At 37.7% G+C, this 21,108-nt stretch overlaps 1 protein-coding gene across 4 annotated transcripts in view; it reads right to left on the bottom strand.

Moving 5' to 3' along the window:
• Positions 1-21,108, bottom strand: part of CPNE4 (copine 4) — a 229,919-nt gene that overhangs the window by 37,326 nt on the left and 171,485 nt on the right. For all 4 annotated transcript variants that reach the window (XM_032106747.1, XM_032106732.1, XM_032106741.1 and 1 more), the window contains 4 exons: positions 17,310-17,408; positions 8,306-8,392; positions 7,671-7,730; positions 2,156-2,289 (listed from right to left, as the gene is read on the bottom strand). In XM_032106747.1, the coding sequence (XP_031962638.1) occupies positions 2,156-2,289; positions 7,671-7,730; positions 8,306-8,392; positions 17,310-17,408 (380 nt within the window). The remainder of the gene's footprint in view (positions 1-2,155; positions 2,290-7,670; positions 7,731-8,305; positions 8,393-17,309; positions 17,409-21,108) is intronic.

Raw genomic sequence — 21,108 nt, 5'->3', positions numbered from 1 at the left:
TATTAATCCTGAGACTGAGTTAAAACCCCTTCATTTTCCTTGGTTTGGATTAAAATCAGCCAGTTCTGCCTATTGGAGATAATTGATGGGTGCAAACTCTAAAACTTCACGTAAGAGCACTGCCATTGTGTGATCTCCTATTCTAATCTCAGTAAACACATGCCCCCTAGCAAATTATGACAATCTGGCTCTAAAGAGCCCTTAGGTTCAGCAAGTCCGTTTCTTTTCACCCCCGGTTTATCTTAATCTGGAAACAGATGTCCTGCTCCATTATCTGAAGTATGACTGGACTCACTGGAGCAGTTATGGATCTCTGTCACATTTCAGATTTCTACTGAATTTGTAATTTTTTTTTAAGTGTATATACAGAAGATTTGCTTTGTAGGTTATATTTGCTCACAAATGCAAAGTCTGAAACTTAGCACAATAAAGGTCTATACAGAACCTGTAGATCATTTTGTGTGAAGGTTTGCTCCTCCTAATTTCTTTCCTTTTTTTTTGAAAAATTGTAAATTCTCATTTCCGATTTCCTGGATTCAAAATGTGCAAGTATAAAGAAAAGGTCCTCACTTGACATTTTGATCAGAAAGCACTGACCATGTTGAATCAACTTGTCCATGGGAATATATTCATCGTGTCACAACTTGAGAACATGTACAGGTCAAACACATGCCCAAAAGGTGACATTTCCATGGGAAAACAGCTGGCTTTTGTTCAGCCCTAGTTCATAGCTCATAGACTCTCTGCTGTGCTGATTAACATCAATAGGCATTTTCTGCAGCACAATAGAACAAAATGATGCTGATGATTTCATTTAAAAAATAACTGGCTAATATTTTTTGTACTGATTGAAATATACTTACTGAGAGAAGAATCCTGATTCAGATTAGTATTTCCACATAGAAGGGACTGTGCCACTTAACTATTTAATTTTCTTAAAAAATACACCTTAAGTGATAAAATCAAAAATTCTGTCTGCATAAACCAGCCCTTTTTACTCCTTTCCCTACTTTTTGAAGTTTATTAATCCTCTGAATTATTGCTAGTAATTATTAAATTACTGCATAATTACTGGGGAATTATCAGCCCACTTACAATAAAATATTAATTTTCTTAGACTCCTTGACTAAATCTGACCATCAAATTCTTACAGAACTCATATCAGGGAAGTATTTTTCTCATTCTTTGAGAAGACATTTCATTACCATGCAAATGGAAGTGCCTCTGAGCAGGCTAATTGGTATATGCAATATGTAACAGGCAAACCATAGTCTGAAGTCACTGCAGAAAGTATAATTCAAATTTGACTGGAAATACCATTTTTTCTTGAGATCTGGTATTTACATATGGCAAAGCGGTGGGTGGATATCTATCACGTGTGCAAATATTAAAAAGAAATTGTGCAAGATACTGTGTTTCACCACCAAAGAACATTTAAAGGAAATGTACTTGGTAATTAGATTAATAATGGGCAATTCATTTGATAGAATCAGGCAGCCTATTTGAAAGCAACAGAAGTACATAATGTAATCAAAGCATATTTGGTTCAATTACCTGCATTTGTTTATTTATTTAAAGGCATGTTGTGTACGCACACTATCACTAGCTTTTAACACTTATTTTAGAAGAGAGTGCAATATTCAACAGTCCAGGAGAACACTGGAAAAGATCATGGGTTTACTTCTAAGAATAGACCTCGGGAATAAGCAGTTTAGGCAATTACAAATTCAGTTTCAAACACAACTTCTCATACTGAACTTCTCAGGAGCACTCTTCAGTAGAATGGGACACAAACAGATTCCCAAGTGTATCAGAAAGGATGCTGCCAGCATCTGTGAAACCGGCTCTAAGTTGTCAATCTTGAACACACAAAAAATCCACTCTAACATGTAATTTTAACATGTGAATATAAACCTGAAACTTAACACACAAATCAGCCACACAGCCAAGAACTGTGACTTTCTTTACCATGAAACTAATCTAAACCAGTGTCACTCTCAACAGCAGGTTAACATAGACTAATCTTACTGACGTGCAGTCATTCCTCTTAAGTGCCTAAACACAGAGCTTCTGCAGCCAGCCACAGGCAGTCATTAATTTCACACTGTGAAAACGCTTTCTAAAGACAACTCTGTAATCAAACGTGTTTATTTACCTGTCATAGTCTTGGCAAATCTCCCCAACAGCTACCAAAGCTTTCAGATACTCATTGGGCTGATAGGGGTGGATGTAGTGCAGCGAGCAGCTGTTCCTAGGATCACCGTTCGATGCAGTGAAATCTATAGCTACCTGGAAAAGAAAAGAAGTCAATGTGTTGCAGAGCTCTTGTGAGCATAAGTATACCTACATCAACTATGTATCTTTACCAGAAACAATTTGCTGCAGCAAAGAGACAGCAGCCTTAAAGCAAAGGTCATTTTACAGTGTACTTAATCAAATTTGAATTAGGATTGTACCGGTAAATATACGTAGAAGCAAATGACAGTTTATAAAATAAGAGATAACAAAACTAAAATGGCATAATTAGGTAAAAAATTACCTGCATTGCTATTCTATGGGGAAAATTATGTTCTAATACAAATGAATCAAATTAACTATCTCTAGGTTCTCATATTTAATTAAATTATTCCAGCTCAGGTGACGTTCAGGACATAAAAGCTTTGCAGCAAAAATGTCCTTAGAGAGTTACAAGTCCTACTAAAACTATAAATTAAAACTCCAATTAGGGACATTTCTTAGCTATTTTAATTCTTACTGTGGCTGTAGTAGTAGATATTGGTTGTCTGGTATTTTTTGTCTTCAAAACATCTAAGCATTAAATAATTAACCCTCCCAATTTCACAGTCAACAGCAAGCTTAACCATGAGCTGCAGGGTAAAAATAAAGCTTGAATCCTGCAAAGATTTTTTGGTTGTTGTTTTTGAAAAACCTTAGAGAAGATTGTGGGAAGTAGTCAATGCAAAAGCAAGTATTAATGAATCATCTTAAAATTAATTTCTCCCTTTTAAAATGCTCTTTATACTTCTCACTGAAGGTAGGATCTGGCATGCAACTTCCTTTGTCATGGATCAGAAAGTCCTCTGCTGAATTTGTGATGCTGCTTTATAGGAATTCCTAAAAGAAGCAACAATAATCCCAAGGGTCTTACAGAGGGAACAAAGCCATTTATAAAATGTCCTTGTGTCTAATAACCTATTCCTCTAAAAAATCCATTACACCTGAATATTCAATAGACAAACGCAGCAAGTTCAGATTTCAGCTTTACAGTGTAGCTGGAAACTAAGAAAGGGTCTTGCTAAAGGCTGCAAACAGCACTCTGAAGGCACAGCTTGCTTTTGCAAATGTTCAGCTTCCCCAGCTGCAGCCTCTGCTTGGCACAGGGAACGCTACTTTATGCAGCTCTAAAATGAAAATGAAACATGACATTTTCGTGCTTCTGTAAAAAAATTACACAGCTGTTCTGAAACTTACTTCTTGATGCTAAAAAGTAAAAGGGAAGTATCATACTAGGTCAACCCAAAATGGCTTTCATACTGGTTCTGATTTTCCACCTCTATCTTTTAGCTGAAGAAACTCCCTTCTTTGCCTTGATCACCTATGAACCCCTGGCACCTCACCACATCCAGTCAGGAGAGAGATGAGATTTTTGGCTTGCAGATAAGAGTAATCTTTCACCTCTGCTTCCTACTCACTGTTCAGGCACCGAAGCACTGAGTTTGTTTTCCACATAGATCTTTTTCCAAAAATGGTATCTGGATTTATCTTGAATAAATCAGTGGAGAACCTCTCATGACTTCACTTGTAAGGGCACGTAACTGAGAAGCACTACACATATTTAACTGAGGAAGAAAGCAACATTAGTGGTTGTGAAACCCAAGATAAACCTATGGATGCCTGTATGGACTAGCTTAGTTTTGGGAAAATTATTTGTAAAAAATCTTATTCAAGGTATGCATATTCAAGGTATGCATATTTTCTTAAAAATAAGTATATTTTCCCTGACATTAATTTGACCCTAATTTCATTATACAAGGCACAAAAATGCCACTGTATGATAGGGAAACAAAGGGGATTCCTGTAAAATTGTTAAAAGTAGGTGTTTTTGCTGATAATCTCAAACCACTATAACACCTTAACAAGACTTTAGTGACACATCAAACAGAACTGGACAAGACTTCCTTTATGGCTGTTAGCCATGGCTAACTGCTTTGGAAATGAAAACAAGAATACAGAGTAGGAATAAGGAGTAGGTTTCATGAGCTTGGAAAAAAGCCTGTGGCTAGTGTTCGGGTAAGCAAAAAACACTTCCTGGAACAAGCTTCCTTTTGAAAATGGTCCTTGCAGCAGAGGTCTGCTGATAAGTAAAAAAAAAACCTCATTTCCTATGATGAAGAATTTATGAATATTTGTACTTGGATGCAGTGTGCTTGAATTTGATCCAAGTCTCTGTTTGACTCCCACAGAGAGGACTTAGAAGAAAGATGACCCCTTTAAATTGCCATGATTCTAAAATACCAATGCAGAGCTCTGCTCTTTTAGCATTACTTAACAATACCAAGGTCTTGTGCAAATACATCAGATAAGGATTTGTAAAAATAATTTAATATATGACAGAAGTTATGTTAATATAACAACTGAGCTTATCTTTGGGCAGCAAAGGAGGAATCTTTCTTACAGTGAGTACATTTGATTTTTATCAGTGTATCTTTAAATGTATCACTTCCAATGTACCAGTCATCTTCCCTCAGCTAAATAAGAGCATAACAGAACAATAACTATACTCAGTACCAGCTTCTTTTTTTTTTCCTCAGACTCGTAAAAAGGTGATTTTCACTACACTCAAAACATCCTACATAGCTGGGACCTCCTGCTAGATCTGTCAGCAACAAATCAGGCTGCCCAATACCGTGACCTGCCTGAGAGAACATCTGTCTGATATATCTTTCTATTACAGTTCCTTTTATGCATGTTACACATCCTTTCTGCTGTATTTCCTAAAGTGATGGAAATGTCTTCTGACTACAGACCCATTTGCACTGCCACCCTCTGAACATTTCTTCTGCAGCAGGGTACACTGATAAGAGATACAGTGTTTGGCAATAAACTGCGCATAAAAATAGAGGGCTGGAATCAGCACTGTCGATCTCTGTAGATGAAAACTTCTTAATAACTGGTTTTAAAGCAAAGGAAAAGTTTACTTTTGTTTTTCAGAGATATTCTTTCTAACTTCCACAATCAAGGTACAAAGCATCCCAAGAAGACACAGCATGATGTTACCAAGGCTTTCATTATACCTTAAATTAGCAGGTACATCATGCTACAGCTTTTTGTTATCAAATGTGTGTTTAGCATCCCATTTTCCCTCCCTCAGCAAGTGCCCTTTCAAATCACATTTGTATCATACTGCCTGTACACAGCATGAGCTCAATAGAAATGTCATTAATATTAGGACAATGACAACAAGAATACACGTATCAGGAGAGTTTCAAACAATCCCAAATCCACTACAATTAAAAAAAATGGAAATCTGAGAAAGTCCAAGGAATAGGCCTCCTCTGTTTCAGTGGTCTGAATGAATCAGTTTAGGACTATGTGAAGAGGAGATTACGTGATGCATGCAGAAAGCAAGGGAGAATGGAATATCTCCCCAGTAGGCTGCACCCTTTTGTTTGAGTGACCACCGGAGAATTTATTTCGGAAAACAACACCACATCTCACAACCAGCCTGTGCAATAATACTGAGGACTGGTAGAAGAAAAGCGAAGGAAAATATGTGGAGAGCCAGTTAGTGACGATGTTTAGGTAGAACCACTAGGTTATGCATGCAGAGAGCTACAGGTACAGAGATGTCACCATGGCTTACCCTGGGTCCACGCAGGTTGAAAACTGATAGTGATGAGTTTACACAATGCTTTACCATTGAGGGCAATAGTAATTCAGGGATTTCTGCAGTTCACAGTAGTATGAATCTTCCATTTCTTTTATGTCCTCACTGCCCATCCTTGCAGATGAGCTTACTTAAGCTTTCTATTACCAATTGTTTTGTTTCAGTAAAATGAAATATAGTAAAATATAGTAGAAGAGGTACTATCCACTTTAACCCATTTGCCCCACTACTTTTAAACTTGTCTTTCACAGCCTACTAATAGGAAACGTGTGATAAGTAAATAAAAGGCAAGCAAATTGCCATAACCCTTCCTTGCACCGAGTAAGAACTCCCTCTTCCATTGGAAAACAGCTAGGAGGAACCAAAGAGAGTTTGAAAAGCACAACTGTAACTTAACTTAATATGTAAATCCCTAGACACTTTCTAATGGTGGCAGTGCTCCTGTTCTTGAGCTGGAGCTATAGGAAATGCATATTAACTGGTCTTTGCATGTGCCTAAGCACATGCCCTGATTAGAAAAGGCTTTAGAACATTACATGAAGACATTAATGTCTTTCTGATAACAATCTTGAACACAGTTGATAATTGAGTTCTTCCAGTCATATTTTAGGGAGGAAATGTCAGAAAAGATAAATTAAAGGGGTTTCTGGTGATTGCAAAGTTTCAGACTTGAAGAGAAATATGTGGATTTCTCCTTTTGCATTGCAGATATGTGGGGATAAAAGAAGTAGGTGGGTAAGGCAGAGAGGTAATTAATTACACAGTATGCTTTATATGAGAGAAGACAACTATGAAGATCTTTGTCCACTGCAGAAGGTATTTCCTTCAAAACCAGAACAGAGTCCTCAGTTCTGGGTGTTATCCAATGAGTTTGTGATTGGTACGGACAAAGTCCATGTTTAACACCTCAAAAAGCTGATCTGTACACAGGAGGACAATCCACTACTGTCTATAGCTGCTGCTGGAACTTTCGGGTACAATTAAAAAAAAAACCAACTTTCTTTTTTTGTCAAATCTTTTTGGAAAATTAAGGCTTGCCTGGAAAATGTGAAATGGAACATTTCAGTAGCATCCAGTGTCTGATATATGTGGGAGCAGAAGTAGGGCAGGGTGTTACAGGAAAAGAAAAGATCTCCAGCAGAAGAATAATACCTTGGTGCACATTTTTAGCCCTTTAGCTGGCATGAATTAGAAGTCACATAAATCAGATTGGAACTGAGCCACAATCTGTATTCCTATGCTATGGGAAAAACTGATATATCATATCATATTACATGATATTAAGTATATTAATTTTTAGATACATGATACAAAAAAAGATCAAACCTACACATCATTAAATGTTTCTAAATTTATTAAATGGAAATGCAAAAAACTGTAGTTCTGTTTATGAAGAGCCCAGCAAATCCTTTTACACCCTGTTCCTTGAACTGAATAGCTTCTGAGTACACTCTAAATTAGAACTGTGTACCCCTGTAGTGCCACCTTACTTGGTAGCTATGGCTGAGATATGAAACACCAGCATTTACCCCAGACTGACAGAGAAAAGTCCCTGGCTGGATCTCTGTGTGTGACTTTCTGTATGGCACCATTTCAGGGGAAAAACCTTTCTTTAGCGGAGCACTCATTCTGGAAAGGAAGACTGGCCCTTATTACATTTTGCAAGAAGAACTTAATAATTTACCAAGGAATGGCATGTAAGAATCATTTCTCTGAAAGTAATGAATTGGTATCTAAGGGGATTCCCTTTCTTCAAAACAAATTAGAGAAGTAAGGCACTTACTGTAAACTGTATTTGGCAGCCTCCCATGATATAATCTAAGAAAGAATGCATCTTGTGTATCTGCAGACAAGAAAGCAAGACATTCAACTTAGCTGCATACTGATAAAATGTAAGAGAACTGCCTGAAAAAAAATTGGAAGTAGGAGAGGGACCAACTGAAAATAAGGTAAAGGAAGAAATCATTAAATACAGTTTGAGACAGAAACAAAACTATAAACAGAAAAAATATCAAAATTCTAAACCTACAGAAAGGAAAATTCACATAAGAAGTAGAACCAACTGCTTCTCAGTGGGAATTCAGTGGAAATTTTGCTGTTGGTTTAGGAGGAACAAGAGAAATTTTGTAGACATAATGGAAGTCTTAAAAGGGATACACACAAAGTTGGCAAGTCTTTAGGTGTTAGAGTTTAGTATTGTCTTTTGCATTGTAAAACTGCAGGGATAGGGCAAGAGAAATGTAATGAGAGTTGAGGACAGTCAACTTACTTTTGAGATTCAAATCCTTGCCTCTACTTTTTGTAGGGAATAGTTTCCACTGCTATTCTACAGGCAGCTCCATTTTGTTCCAAGCACCATTAAAATTTATCACTGAGAGCTTAGTAAAGAAAGAGACAAAGAGCAAAACATATACATACCTTGCACTGATTAAGGATGACAATGCCTGAGTTCTTGTAGTTCTTCTTCTTTGCTTTGTACTTGGGGTTAATGCATTCCCATTGTACCTGTGAAAAAAATAGCAGTCACTCTGCAGGAAAATTTTATGTACAGATGGAATAATTGACAAAAACTGCACTGCCTAATTTCCACATTTGACTAAATCATAACAGATAATGGCACACAGAGAGGAAAAAAATGAAAACTGTTAACTATGCAGAAAATAGTTAATAGAAAAAGGCCCAGGGCAAACATCAGTCTTTGAACATATACATGTGGACAAGGCACTAAGGGAGACATCCAGATTCATTTGTTGTCATCTTCCAGTCTCGTAGTTTCAGGTGTTACATAAGAAAGATTGAGGATCTTTTGAGATCATTTAAGAGGAAAAAAAAAGAAGGAACTTAATACAAATGAAAATACTGGAGAGAGCAACCTGATGCATTGTATTAACTACAAAACTGTTGTCACAGTAACACTGAGTTTTGTATTAAACTCATGATTAGAAAAATTCTGGTCAACAATCATCTTGCTTTCTCCTTTAAGTCTGACAGGAAAATAAAAAGTTAAGAAAATCAGTAAAGTGTTCACAAAGATGGAGCTAACTACTGATATGTTTGAAATTTATCCCTAAGAATATATCAAAATCCCTTTTTGAATTTTTTTTCATAGTTTTATTTACAGATAGTCAGTTTTACAGCAAAACAGTCCTGCCTTGTTACTGAAATACATCTCCTTGTTTTCATCATAACATCTCACAGGTTCTTAATCATTTCCACTTGAAATGTTCTGCCTTCCTCTGGTTTCAGGCAGCGTGAGAAGGCCAAGCTTTCAGACCCTCACCTCTAATGTCTACAATATTATTCATGCCTCTTACTGCAGGAGTAAAGCGTACATTTGTACATGCAAGTGTCTATTGGCATTTGTATATACAGATTTTTATCTGTAATATGCTGTTCATAAGGTTAATAACATGACTATTTTCCTTCAGAGAGCTGTTTTCCAAGTGTGGGGACAAAACATGTGATGCTGGGTAACAGAAAGAAATACAATTCCAAAAGGAACCAGAATGATCGATTATCTAAAAATCTCTACTATGAAATTTTGAAATGAAACATGTCTTAAGTGTAACAGTGTTTTGCCTACAATGAAAACCTTCCTAAGTGTTACAATACTTCGTCTATAGTGAGGTACATACATGATACATCCTAACAAAGTGTCTGAGCACCAAAACCTATTTTTACTTTATGCTCAGCCCCAGAAATTTCATCGAGCTTCAAGCCACTGCCTAACAGCAATTATTTGGATGTCTCTGAAGTATTCCAGACTTAGAGATTTTGTCAAACATCAAAAAAACGGAAGGCAAAACATCTGGCTTTGGAGCAATATGAGACCATTTTGGCACAGGAGAGGAGGGGTATTTTTCATCACTGTGAAATGGAGACAGGTGACAGAGTGAAGAATGGGAAAAGACAAAAAAAAAGTTCCAACTGCAGGAAGCACATCTGCTCGCTCTCCCAGCTAGCCTACAGCTCAGTTATTTGTCTTGTGAAACAAATGTTCCAACTGAGAAGACAGGCAGATACAGGCCCTCATGTTCAGGGAAAATCCTCCATAAATATTTCTTCACTACTCAAGAGAAGCAGTCAGGCTCAAGAAATAAAAACCCTTCTCTCCCAGCAAAGAGAGTGCTCTGTGACACAATGCTGGAGTGCAGTAAGCTCATGTTTGGGTCTGAGAGCAAGGCAAAAGCACTGCCCTCTCCCATCTTGATAGGTTGCGGTCAGGTAAAATGGTTTAACACACAGTTGTCTCCACACTTACTGGAAACATTCATACAGAAAAATCATGTTGTCTGTATATTATACATACACTGTAATATATCAAATAGAAAGGAAAAATAGGAGACAGGATTCCTCCCTTTGACACTGAAACACACTGGAGAGGTCTAGTAGCTTTCCCCTGAACATCCAAGGTGAACCTCCTTAATTTTAGCATCCTCCAACATGAATATTTTTTCAATGTACATATTTAAACAAGGCCTGACCTATATGAAGCCATATACTATGCACATAATTTCTCTCCTCAGGAAAGGATTATTCAAGCCTGAAAAAAATGTTTTTCATGGTATTCATTTATGGAAGAAGTTTACAATAAATAAGGACCGAAGTGGCATAAAACACCACTTAAGGGGAGAAAAGATCTCTCAGGTTCCCTTAGCTAACTGTAAAATGCAATTATGAATGTTCACCTACCTTGCACAGCATTTTGAGATGTATGGATAACAATTCTCAGTAACAACCTAAAGCTCATTTAAATATTCTATGTGCAAGTCATTAACATTATTGACTTATGTGGATAATAAAGCAAAGGAAAGAACAGATTAGAAAATTTACAGAAAACAGGAAAACAGAAAGAAAGAACAATTTTGCACTTATTAAATCTGTTGATAAAAGTATAAAGAAGACAAAGGAATAAGAGAGGATAGACAAGACATTTCCCAGTTCATAGGCTTAAAAAAGCCAATAAAACTGTTTTACATAAAAGTCAATCTTCACTTACCCACCAAGATCCAGTTCTGACCTTGGCAATTCCCACAGTTCAAGCTAAAGATGTAACAAGCACCATTTGAAGGAAATTTCCTATACAGGTCTTACTATTTATCCAGCTTTTATAATGAGAACAAAGTTCAGAATACAGCTCTAAGCAGGTAACTAATAACGAGAAACAATTCTCAAATATTTTGCTTGCACTGTTGAGGCCAACCTCAATTTCCAGTCTGTTCCTACATTCCCAGTATTGATTTGGTATCTGACATTGTTTTTTATCGATTCATTTTTGCTCTTAAATTAACTTTTCAGTTGAGAGGAAGCTAATGCAATAGTCTGCAATCTGACACTAATGGTAAACATTGTGAAGTTCGGATTCGTCATTCTGAAAGTCACTTAGCATTTCCTCCAAATGCCTGACAGCTCTGGGCTGTGCAAACTCTTTCCCTGTCAAACAACACAGAGAATCTGAAACAGAAAGCAACCTGGTTTTAAACTATCTACTGTTAATTTAAGTAATGTTGCAAATGTTGGTAATGGACTCCCAAGACTATACTGTGTTGGTGATTCTTTTATACGCTTAAATTTAAACCACTGTGCGGAAAATTTCTGAACGAACTCCGTTCAGCTATTCTTCAATGAGAGTCAGTGAACTAATGCTGACACTTGGAAGGTCCCAATCCTCTTGTGCCTGTGATGAGGAGACAAGACATCCCTCAGTGGGAGATGTTACTCTTTGCAGTGAAGGATACTGTCTTTCCAAACATCCTTACTCCTTCTCTTACAAAACCTTCAAAAGAGAGCAAAAAGCAAACAGTGCAACCATTTATGCCACACACCAGCAAAGGGAAGTGGAGGCGACTAAATGAAGGCAACCATTGTAGAACCAAAATTTGGACAGTACGTGGCACAAGCTATTCAGAGAAAGAACTGAAGGTGTCAGGAGAGCTTCATGTACCCTAAGGCAAGACAAATGATAGCAGTTGCTTTCTCTGGGACAGTCCTTGCACACCAGGACATTGGGTAGGCCTGTAAGGAAAGGGCTAGAGAGCTTGTGTTGCTTGCAGCCTAGCTTGTGTTAGCAGTAACACGTTCTTTTGCATCCCCTGCACTTCTTTGGTTTCTCTCTTCTTCTTTCCTGTTCAGCTGCTGCAACAAATTGCACAGTTTGTAAATAACAAAGGAGGCACCACAGTCTAAAGGATGGGGCAAAACCCCCAATCAATAGCAGGCAGCTTTATATCCTTCATTGTCTCTTTCTGATGCCTCAAGAAAAACAAATCAGTTTTATGTGAACTGAGTCTCCTCCCACATGAAAGGCTACATTATTCCTGCCATCCCCCTAGGCAAGAAGACAGGATGGTTTTGTTTTGGTTCTTTTTTCTCTTTCTGTCCCAGAAATACATCCACCATAGGAGAAGAGCTGCTTTTAATCACTATCAGAGATTTCCTCTGGAAACTTGCCCCTGGGGAATGAAGTAGAAATTAAAGCATTTCTTGTTTCCCCAGCCAAGGTCCCCAGCCTCGCCTGTGCTTCTGAGGCTGTACCAATGGCTACCTCCTCACAGGAATTTGCCAAGTGCCTGGTGTGGCTGCACCCTCCACTGAGGCCTCTGCTGCCCTGTCTGCGGCCAGCAGCTGCTGCTGGTGTTGCACACAGTCCTGGGTGAACTGGGCTGTCTCCTGATAAGACTACTCATGGAATTGTCTCCTGGTGTCAATAAACGCCTTGGCCCAATACCAAGAGCTTAAAGGTCTCACAGTCATCTGAAGAGCTACTATATGCAAAGGCCCTCTCTAATAACACGCTGAACTTGTGGGAATGTCAGTGGAGATGGGAAGTACAGCAGGGTTTCTTCCTCCTCTTTCCTTTTGTGTGTGTGCAAATGCACACGTGTCCATTTTTTATGTAATACAGGAACAGATTTTTCCCTTACGTAACTCCTGTGCTGCATGGGGATCCAGGTGATTTCCCCAATTTTTTTCCTCTCAAATCCCTCTGGCTTTATTACCTTGATTAAAAAAAAAAAAAAAAAGTGACATTTTTTTTTCTCATTGAGGATTCCTCCTTTCAGCTGCGATAAGCTTTAATAGTATTTACATTTATATAATCTCAAGCTTCTTCTAGTCCTGTTTAAATATGCTTGATAGATTAATATTAGAACACCTTAAAGACTGCCACTGTTCACAGATATTAAAAACATATATATATTCTTGGAAGAAATCCTAAGACACAATAAACTCAGAGTATTTATTAGTATTTCACTTAAAAAAGATGTCATAAATAGGGACAGACTTACTGTTACTGTGGGGTTTTTTTGTGTCAAGATTATGATGAAGGAGTAGTAATGAAGTTTGGAATGGCGGAAAGTGCTAACAGAAGATTTAGAAACCATAGAATTACAGGATGGAAAAGACCTCTATGATCATCAGGTCAGTTTAGTTCACCACTAAACCATGGTCCATGCAATGGCTGCTTCAGATGTGAATTTGAACAAGAGTATGTCTTTGTGCCATCTTTTTTTGGTGGTCTGTATGAAAACAGGCTAGGTGTCAGAACATAACAGTCTGTGACCATAAGGTAATTTTTATGGAACAAAACCACATAAAGTTATTATCCTGAGGTTGTTCATGATCAGAAAGTCTTCTTAAAACAGAAGACCAGCAAGTTTTCCCAAAATTCAGTCCTCTCAGTCATGGAGAAGCACCTAACACTCTGAAGGAGTCATAATTCAAGATTTGTGAACCTCACCCAAGACATACCACATTCAGAAAAGAAATTCATAAACAACTTATGCCACTTCTGATCAAAAGAAGTGATCTCATTCAGGTAAGGAATTTTCCCTTCTCTTCATACAGAACTGGTTTAACCACTCAGAAGATGCCAGTGCTAGATTCACAGCATTTATCTAAATGATGCCTGATCTCAAACACACATTTCTGAGAAATCTCACAGCCAAGGCAAGCCAGCAAGCTGACTGTAAGCCCAACCGAGGCTGACGCTCAAAACTTGGGATAATCAGTACACAGCCCAGGGATGGAACAGTCTGAGAAGGACCACCGCCTCCTGTAAGTAAGCAGTTGACACATATCCATTCTGTCCATCTCAAGTGGTTCTGTAGCAGTTGATAGATTGGTTACAAGATAAAAATATCTTTTAGAGGGGGAGGTTGAAGAATGGGTCAGAATACTCTGTGCTTTCTGAAGGACGAGCTACGTACAATAAAAAGGCAACTTCAGCATCCTTGTCAACTCCTCCAGAGATGAGGTGAGCTGGTGAAATGGTGAGAAGCACTAGCAGTTCACAGATGCCACACAGTCCGTCCTGCTCACCAGCACAAACTATGGCACTCCCACTCTCACTGGGTAATGCAATTATGAAAACTTGTGCTGCTGATTCCAACCAATACAGGCAATGCTGATGGGCAGAGATGGAGATCTGTGTCACTGGTGTAGCCTGCTTTAAAACCACACAGATTTGCAGCAGAAGCTTAAGCAAAGTTCCTGGATTCCCTATCAATGATGACTGTTCCTTCCAATTCTCTCCCAGTTTCCTGGGAAAGTGAAAAACCCTGGCTGACAATCACTAAGGTGTTTTGATTATCTTTTGACAGAACTAAAGCAGTGTACTGTAGCTGGCTGTAAAGTCTACTGCACAAAAGAAAATATAACCAGAATAAGCTATGCTGCATCTCCTTAGCAACTCAAATAGGGGCGTCAGACCTGAGCTCTGCTCTTTACTCTGGCTTCCACAGCATCTGAGATGAAGTTCCAGGTTTTGGTCCTCATCTTTGACACTCAACACTCATTGTTGTGATGCTTTGTGAAAGAATGTTAATACCAGGGGCTGAAAGATGTAGTTTTACTCCTCTGACTGAAAGGAATGTTACACGGAAAACAGCATTTGCTGGTCTGAGGCTATGAAAGGGTCTTTTCTAGGAACAAAGAACTATGTTTAACCTACCCAACTCCCCACCCACATATAATTACATTTCTCTGATATGGCCTTCCTTATCAGAAATACCTAGCAACACATCTACTTGAAGGCAAAACACCTTCCTTCTCTATAATTTCCTCATGGTTCACTATAACCTCTTTATTCAAAGTAAACACTCCATTGCACATGCTTTTTCTTTAGGGAGACTAAAACTAGAGAAAAGAACTGACAACTGCTAATCACATTACTTAAGGTTGCACAAAGGATGTTGACATAAACTCTGCACTAAGATGTTTTTATGGGGTCCACAGACAATGGCATACACTGCCTTTAGCAGCAATGGTTCTTTCTACAGAATAGAGAAAAATGAGATAGGATGAGGAAGGGACAGGGAGATAGAAAGGGAAATTGCATTCTGGCTCCAGCCAAGTGACGTGGCTTCCCACACAATTGACCTCTCTGGTACAACATGTGATTATAGTATTGCTTTCCATAACTATGTCACCTCCACCAGGACCTGCTCAAACTCCTACTGCTTGTTCTTGTCTATCATGCTATTAGTGCTCATCAAATCCTGATTTCATCAGGGGCAAGAGCCATCTAGCATGGGCATTTATATTTTTGTACCACTATTTATCAGCCACTTAAATGACTAACACTTACTATCTTACCCACTCAATCTTGTTTTCCTCTAGAATAGGCTACAAAATAAGGATTAGAAAAGAGGAGAAAGGAAACTGAATCCCCCATTGGTAATTGTGTCCCATGAGAATTATCTGTACCAACAGCAGGGTTTTGCAGGTGCAAACTCACAGAATGACTACACAGCCACAACAGAAAGAGAGGAACAAGGAAGAAAAAAAGGCAAAATGCCTTAGGTGTGTGGAGGAAGACTGCAAGTAAAAGGTTATAGGTAAAAGACAACCTGCAGAGCGGCAAATGGCAGGCCCATTGAAAGAGTAAGATTCAGGCACTTACAGCATAGGGCAACATTAAAACGTTTCTGGACAGCACTCTGATGTTACAGTGACAGCCTAGAACAAGAACTTACAAATGGCTGTATTAACTTTTTATGCCTGTGAAGGAATAATTATCCTTTTTGCTAGCTGAGGATGAAAAAAAGCACACTGTTTCTCCATCATAATAAAGAATACATGGTTTATCCTGCAGAGCCCTTCCTGGCACTCTGGACCAGAGTTGTTGTCTTGGCCAACAAGCTGTCTCCTGGGAAGGACCATAATATGGTTTTAAGACATTTACATTGAAAATACACATCCTTTTCCACTCTCACACAATCCCTTACTGAGCCACAGGTATTTGTATACAAATTTGGAGTGTTCTCACATCACCGGCCTTGTTAATGTTTTTAATTCTGGGATTTGTTTACCTCTTTATTTCCACTTAAATTTTATTTGATAAAAGTTTTGATCCTCTGACTTGATTTGAGAGAGCAAAACAGGGTTTTATTTATACTCAGGTTGTGTTCAGAAGTTATTTATAATGGGCTAATACATGAAACATATCAGCAGTATTTTACACCCATGAGCAGCATTTGCCAAGCTTTCGGGTATTCTAAGAACTTCAATAGAAAACATGTAGAAGAGCCATAAACGTTTCTTGACATATGGCATAGGCTGACTGCTTACCATTTATCAAACACCTTCTGACTCTGTGTTATATTTTTACTAACATGTTATAAACAGAACCTTGATATAAAGCCCAGATAAAGCTTATTAGGCATTTGTGTTTGGGGTTGAGATCACAACAACAGTGGAACAATGAATACAAATTATCTGCAGGATCAACATTTTTAACTCCCCCTCACAGAATTTATCAAAACTAACACCTTTAGAAGTAAGTAATAATAGAAAATGACAATTTCTGGAATTAGATATGCTAAATCACTTATCATATTAAATAATTACTATCAACTGCAATTTGAAAAGATCAGGCTGACATAAAGAAGTGAAATTATTGATAAGCTAACAATTTCATTTTCCCTTAGGACTGTAAATCATGAAATATTTATAAAACCAGTTAGCTTCATCATGATGGATTCTAGTTAAAGCTGGCAGCAATGAATGCAGCACACGTGAAATGGAGAAAGATGGAGAATGACCCTCACCCAATAGAGGCCTTTAGGCCAGCAGAGAAATGCTTTGAATAGCCAGAATGGGCATCTGCTTTGCAGCACAGCACCTCATGGAAACCATGTGCTCGGGCTCAAAGGAAATAAATCTCAGTGGAAAGAAATGCCTGTGGAATTGGAACTAGAAAAAGACCTTAAGTATTTCAGGCATGAAAGTACAGGAACAAATGCTTTTTTACATTTTCAGATTATCATGTCCAGGTAACAGTAAAACCTATGGGAGAGATCAACACAACAACTAAATTCTGGGAGATGATGAGGCAATGCCACCTGCTTTATGACAGGACTGTCTGGGGAATATTGCTCTACAGAGCTTACATATTGAGATTGCTTGGGTGGTTTCCACTCACCTGTCTTCCCTCCATAGCTCCTCGCATTTCCTTGAAAGTCGAGCTAAATTCTCCAATGAAGTCATGCTTTCCATTGGAATCCCAGTCCCAAACTATGCACTGGGGAGACAAAGGGGAAAAGAACAAAACAGCACATTTTTCTTAAGACAGAAAAGAAGATTTATTGAAAAACGTTACAGGAAAAATTATGATATAAACTGGCTGGAGTGTTTTATCTAAAAGGAAATCACAAGGCATATTCTTGTTTCTGATCGAAAGAAACTGGCAAGTGGAATCTCAACACAGCTTGCTGCTGATAGCTCTGTGTTATGGAGTTTGCCTAACGAAAACAAGCTCATGTATTTCAGAAAGAAAGGATTTCTTGTCTACATCTTTTTGTCAGGTGTGAAAATACAGGATTATGTGTATTTGCATATTCATGGTCAAATGGTGTTGTGACTTACCTCACTGACATGTTTTACAAATATAAATTAATATTCAAAACTCTGGTTGCCTTGGGCAAACATTACCTTTCTCATTTTTACAGTCAGTGAAGGTGAGACAATAGTTACAGACAATTTTCTGAAATGGTTTTGAAACTATAAACATCAGTGTTTGGTGCCCGTATCTTGGCTGTTTCCCAGTGTTGCTCAACAGTGACTATTCAAACCAAACCTCATTGGTAGTCTTTCCTAAATTCATGCATAAAGATGAATATCTCAATGAGTTTGAGCTTTGAGAATTTTATTTTACAGGTTTTGCTAAATACAACTCAGCTAGCCAAGACTGAAGCACATACCAATAACTACAGGCTTTGCTAAATTGTAATTGTAAAACTGCTCCAAAGACAACAAAGGGGCTCAAAACTTTAAACAACAAAATCCCAAATTCAGCCTTATGTTCTCTCTAGATAAAGGTCAAATACATTGACTGAATCAGGAGGCCTTTACTGAAAATGTCCTGCTAAAAAGTATCTTTTAGGTGTTTTTTTAAAGCAGAAATGCATCAAAGCCATCTGCACTGTCACATGAGGAGTGCACTGATGTATCGCTATCAGGTGGTTCTGAGGGTAACAACAGCAGGTTTTATCCAGCTTCTTTGTCTCAGCAAGGCTCACTACTTTTGACCCAGCGCTGGTGCTCAGACAACACGAGAGGAAGAGCAAGGTTTGCTCCTCAAAGACTCCTCAAACCATTTGAAATTTTCTTGGTCCAAAGGGGCACTGGGTTCACTCAGAAGGAAAGTGAAATCAGTAGATGTCGACTGGATTTTGAGTTTTAAATATTTCCAAAAAAGCACCTTATTAAAACAGACTTCCCTGTCCACCAGTTATGCTCTCTAACCAGCCCAAATAATCCAGTCAAAGCTGGTAGGTGGACAATCCCTTTTGAGGCTGGGTAAAGACTCTAGAAAGCTTGAGAATTGGACCATCCCATCATCTGCTATTTTACTTGCTTTTTTTTTTTTTTTTACTCAGGAATCCCAGAATAAAGGAAGCTCTCCAGATCAAAATATGAAAATATTTTGCTCTAAGACTTGGAGATACTTTTTTAGCAGCTTTGACATTGAGAGGGTGGATGGAGGGAAAAAAGGGGCAGTTCCTGTGTGTTTGTTTATAGGCTAAATTTTATACAAAAGTAATCAAATGAAAGTGGGTTTCTGATTCTGAAAGTGGTAATGCTGCCTGGAAAAAAACTAGACAGAGTATTTTCAACACTAACAGTCCTGGAGTATTCTTTTGGATTAAATCTTCCCTAAAAATTACTCTCTGTTTATTATCAACAGAAATTTTTAGATGAGTTGGTAACAAGAAAAAAAATCCAAGAAAAACTAATTTAATTTACAAAAAAATCCCTGAAACCAATTTTGTTTCATAGAGATTGAAACAGCTTCATTTTAATATTTCTGTGAAATTTCTTGCTAATATAAAATGTTCATTTTTAATCTAAATTACTTTATAAATATTTAATGAAAAAATGGATTTCACAGATGAAGCATGACTTAAAATTATTTTTTTCTCTGCAATGGTTGCAAAAGTTATTTAAGATCCTAAAAGTAATACTAAGTAAAAAGATTTGTCAAAATGCCATAGCAAAATTGTTATAAATGTGCAAAGAGTGAAGTTTTAATAATGCTGGAAACTTTTAAAACAATATTTTTGAAAAGATTACTATTTCACAAAGAAAAATTAAAAGAAGAACCCTTATTATGAAATTATCCAATCAGATTTACTTTTCAGGTTCCCTCTTAAACTCAACTGGAGCATAAATATACAAATAAACCCAAGGTTATCAGAGTCCTCCAGGAAAAGGCACTTTGAAAAATTTCTATTAGGGTGCTGACTCTTAGGAAGAGGGAAAAGCTCTGAGTGCTTATTTGTGGTTAGAACTTTGAGTGGAGACAAGCAAATTTAAATTACATATAAAATGTCCACTCAACAGGGAACCAATTGCTTTTTCTTTCAAGCTAGAGGTTTTCTAACTTTAGGTTTCAGAAAGCCAGATGGTACTTTAATCTTCATATTGGCTCCATGGAAAAGGCAAACAATTACAGTATTATCTCGGTGCCATTTGTTCAATTACAGCTAAGGGAGAAAGGGGATTCCTGCAAGTACATCCATTATGACTTCTTTTTTTCCCTGAGTTTCACATCTGGCCATAGAAGTTAACTGTTACTGTCTGAAAAACATGTTGTACACAGTGATGAATATGCTTTTCAAATGCATGTGAAAAGCATTGCTGAAACACATAAATACTGTGGTCCAGACATTTTTATAAAAACCCAAACAGATCGAACAAGCAGGGAAGGATCTTTGCAAGTAACCCATAATCAGGTAAAGACCAGAGGTGATAACCAAAGTATTGTTTCCCTGTGAAATACTTTAAAGGGTTTTTTGGTCCCTCTCTTTTTTTTTTTTTTCAAGAAGGCCCTATGTGCTGTTCAAATCAAATCTTCCATAACATAAATCATCCTTTATCTTTAGGCAAACCTTAATGTGTTCTTTGGGTCTGTACTCTTGGAGGTTGCTTAAGTACATGATTAACAGTATATTTACACTCTATTAAAAGTCTCATTAATTTCAGGAGGCTTTCCATACACTTAATTTTGAATGCTGGTAAGTCAGTGTTCAGATAACTGGTGAAAGAATTCAGTCTCCTACCTACTGCTTGCAAGCTCAAATATGAGGACTAAAAAACCTCTGCTAATGCTGCATGGTAATGGAATAGCACTGACTGGAATGGTGGAGAACATCTTTCACCCCTGCATGACCTTATCTTCCTCTCCAAAATACCTGCTGAGTGCAGGGACAGGAAACACTGTGCTGTCCTTAGTAGAGCTAACTGGTAGACTCAGTGAAGATGACATCAGAGGATCACTTTTGGGTATCCACATCTTCATTCCTTCAGCTTTTCTTTTAAATAGTGCAAAATGAAACATTTCTTTCCAGGTGAAATGGAACCTTTCACTGAAGAAAGGTCCATTTTAAAAAGAAAAAGATGTCTCGGGTGGATGCTGATGGAAATTTTCCCTGATTTAATTTCAGTTTTTTCACCAAGATTAGATTTTGCCAATACTCTCGCTACAAAAGGCATTCAAGAAAGATAGCATTGGCACTGGAGCTACAACAGCACAGGCTTCTCTGGCTGATTTTCCTAATGCTTCCCAGAAGATGACAGCTAGATTAATCTTGCTACCTCTGCATGAGCAAGAACTCACTTGAAAGATTTCTGATTTTATTGAGACTTTTTCCAAGCCTTAATACTAGAGCCAACAAAATTCCAGTGCAATTGTCATAAAATAATTCTTCCCATAGTCATCG

The sequence above is a fragment of the Corvus moneduloides genome, chromosome 1, assembly GCF_009650955.1.
Source record: "Corvus moneduloides isolate bCorMon1 chromosome 1, bCorMon1.pri, whole genome shotgun sequence".
NCBI classification, from domain to species: Eukaryota; Metazoa; Chordata; class Aves; order Passeriformes; family Corvidae; genus Corvus; species Corvus moneduloides.
Note: the sequence above shows the minus strand (reverse complement) of the source record. Positions and strands in the feature narration are given on the sequence as shown.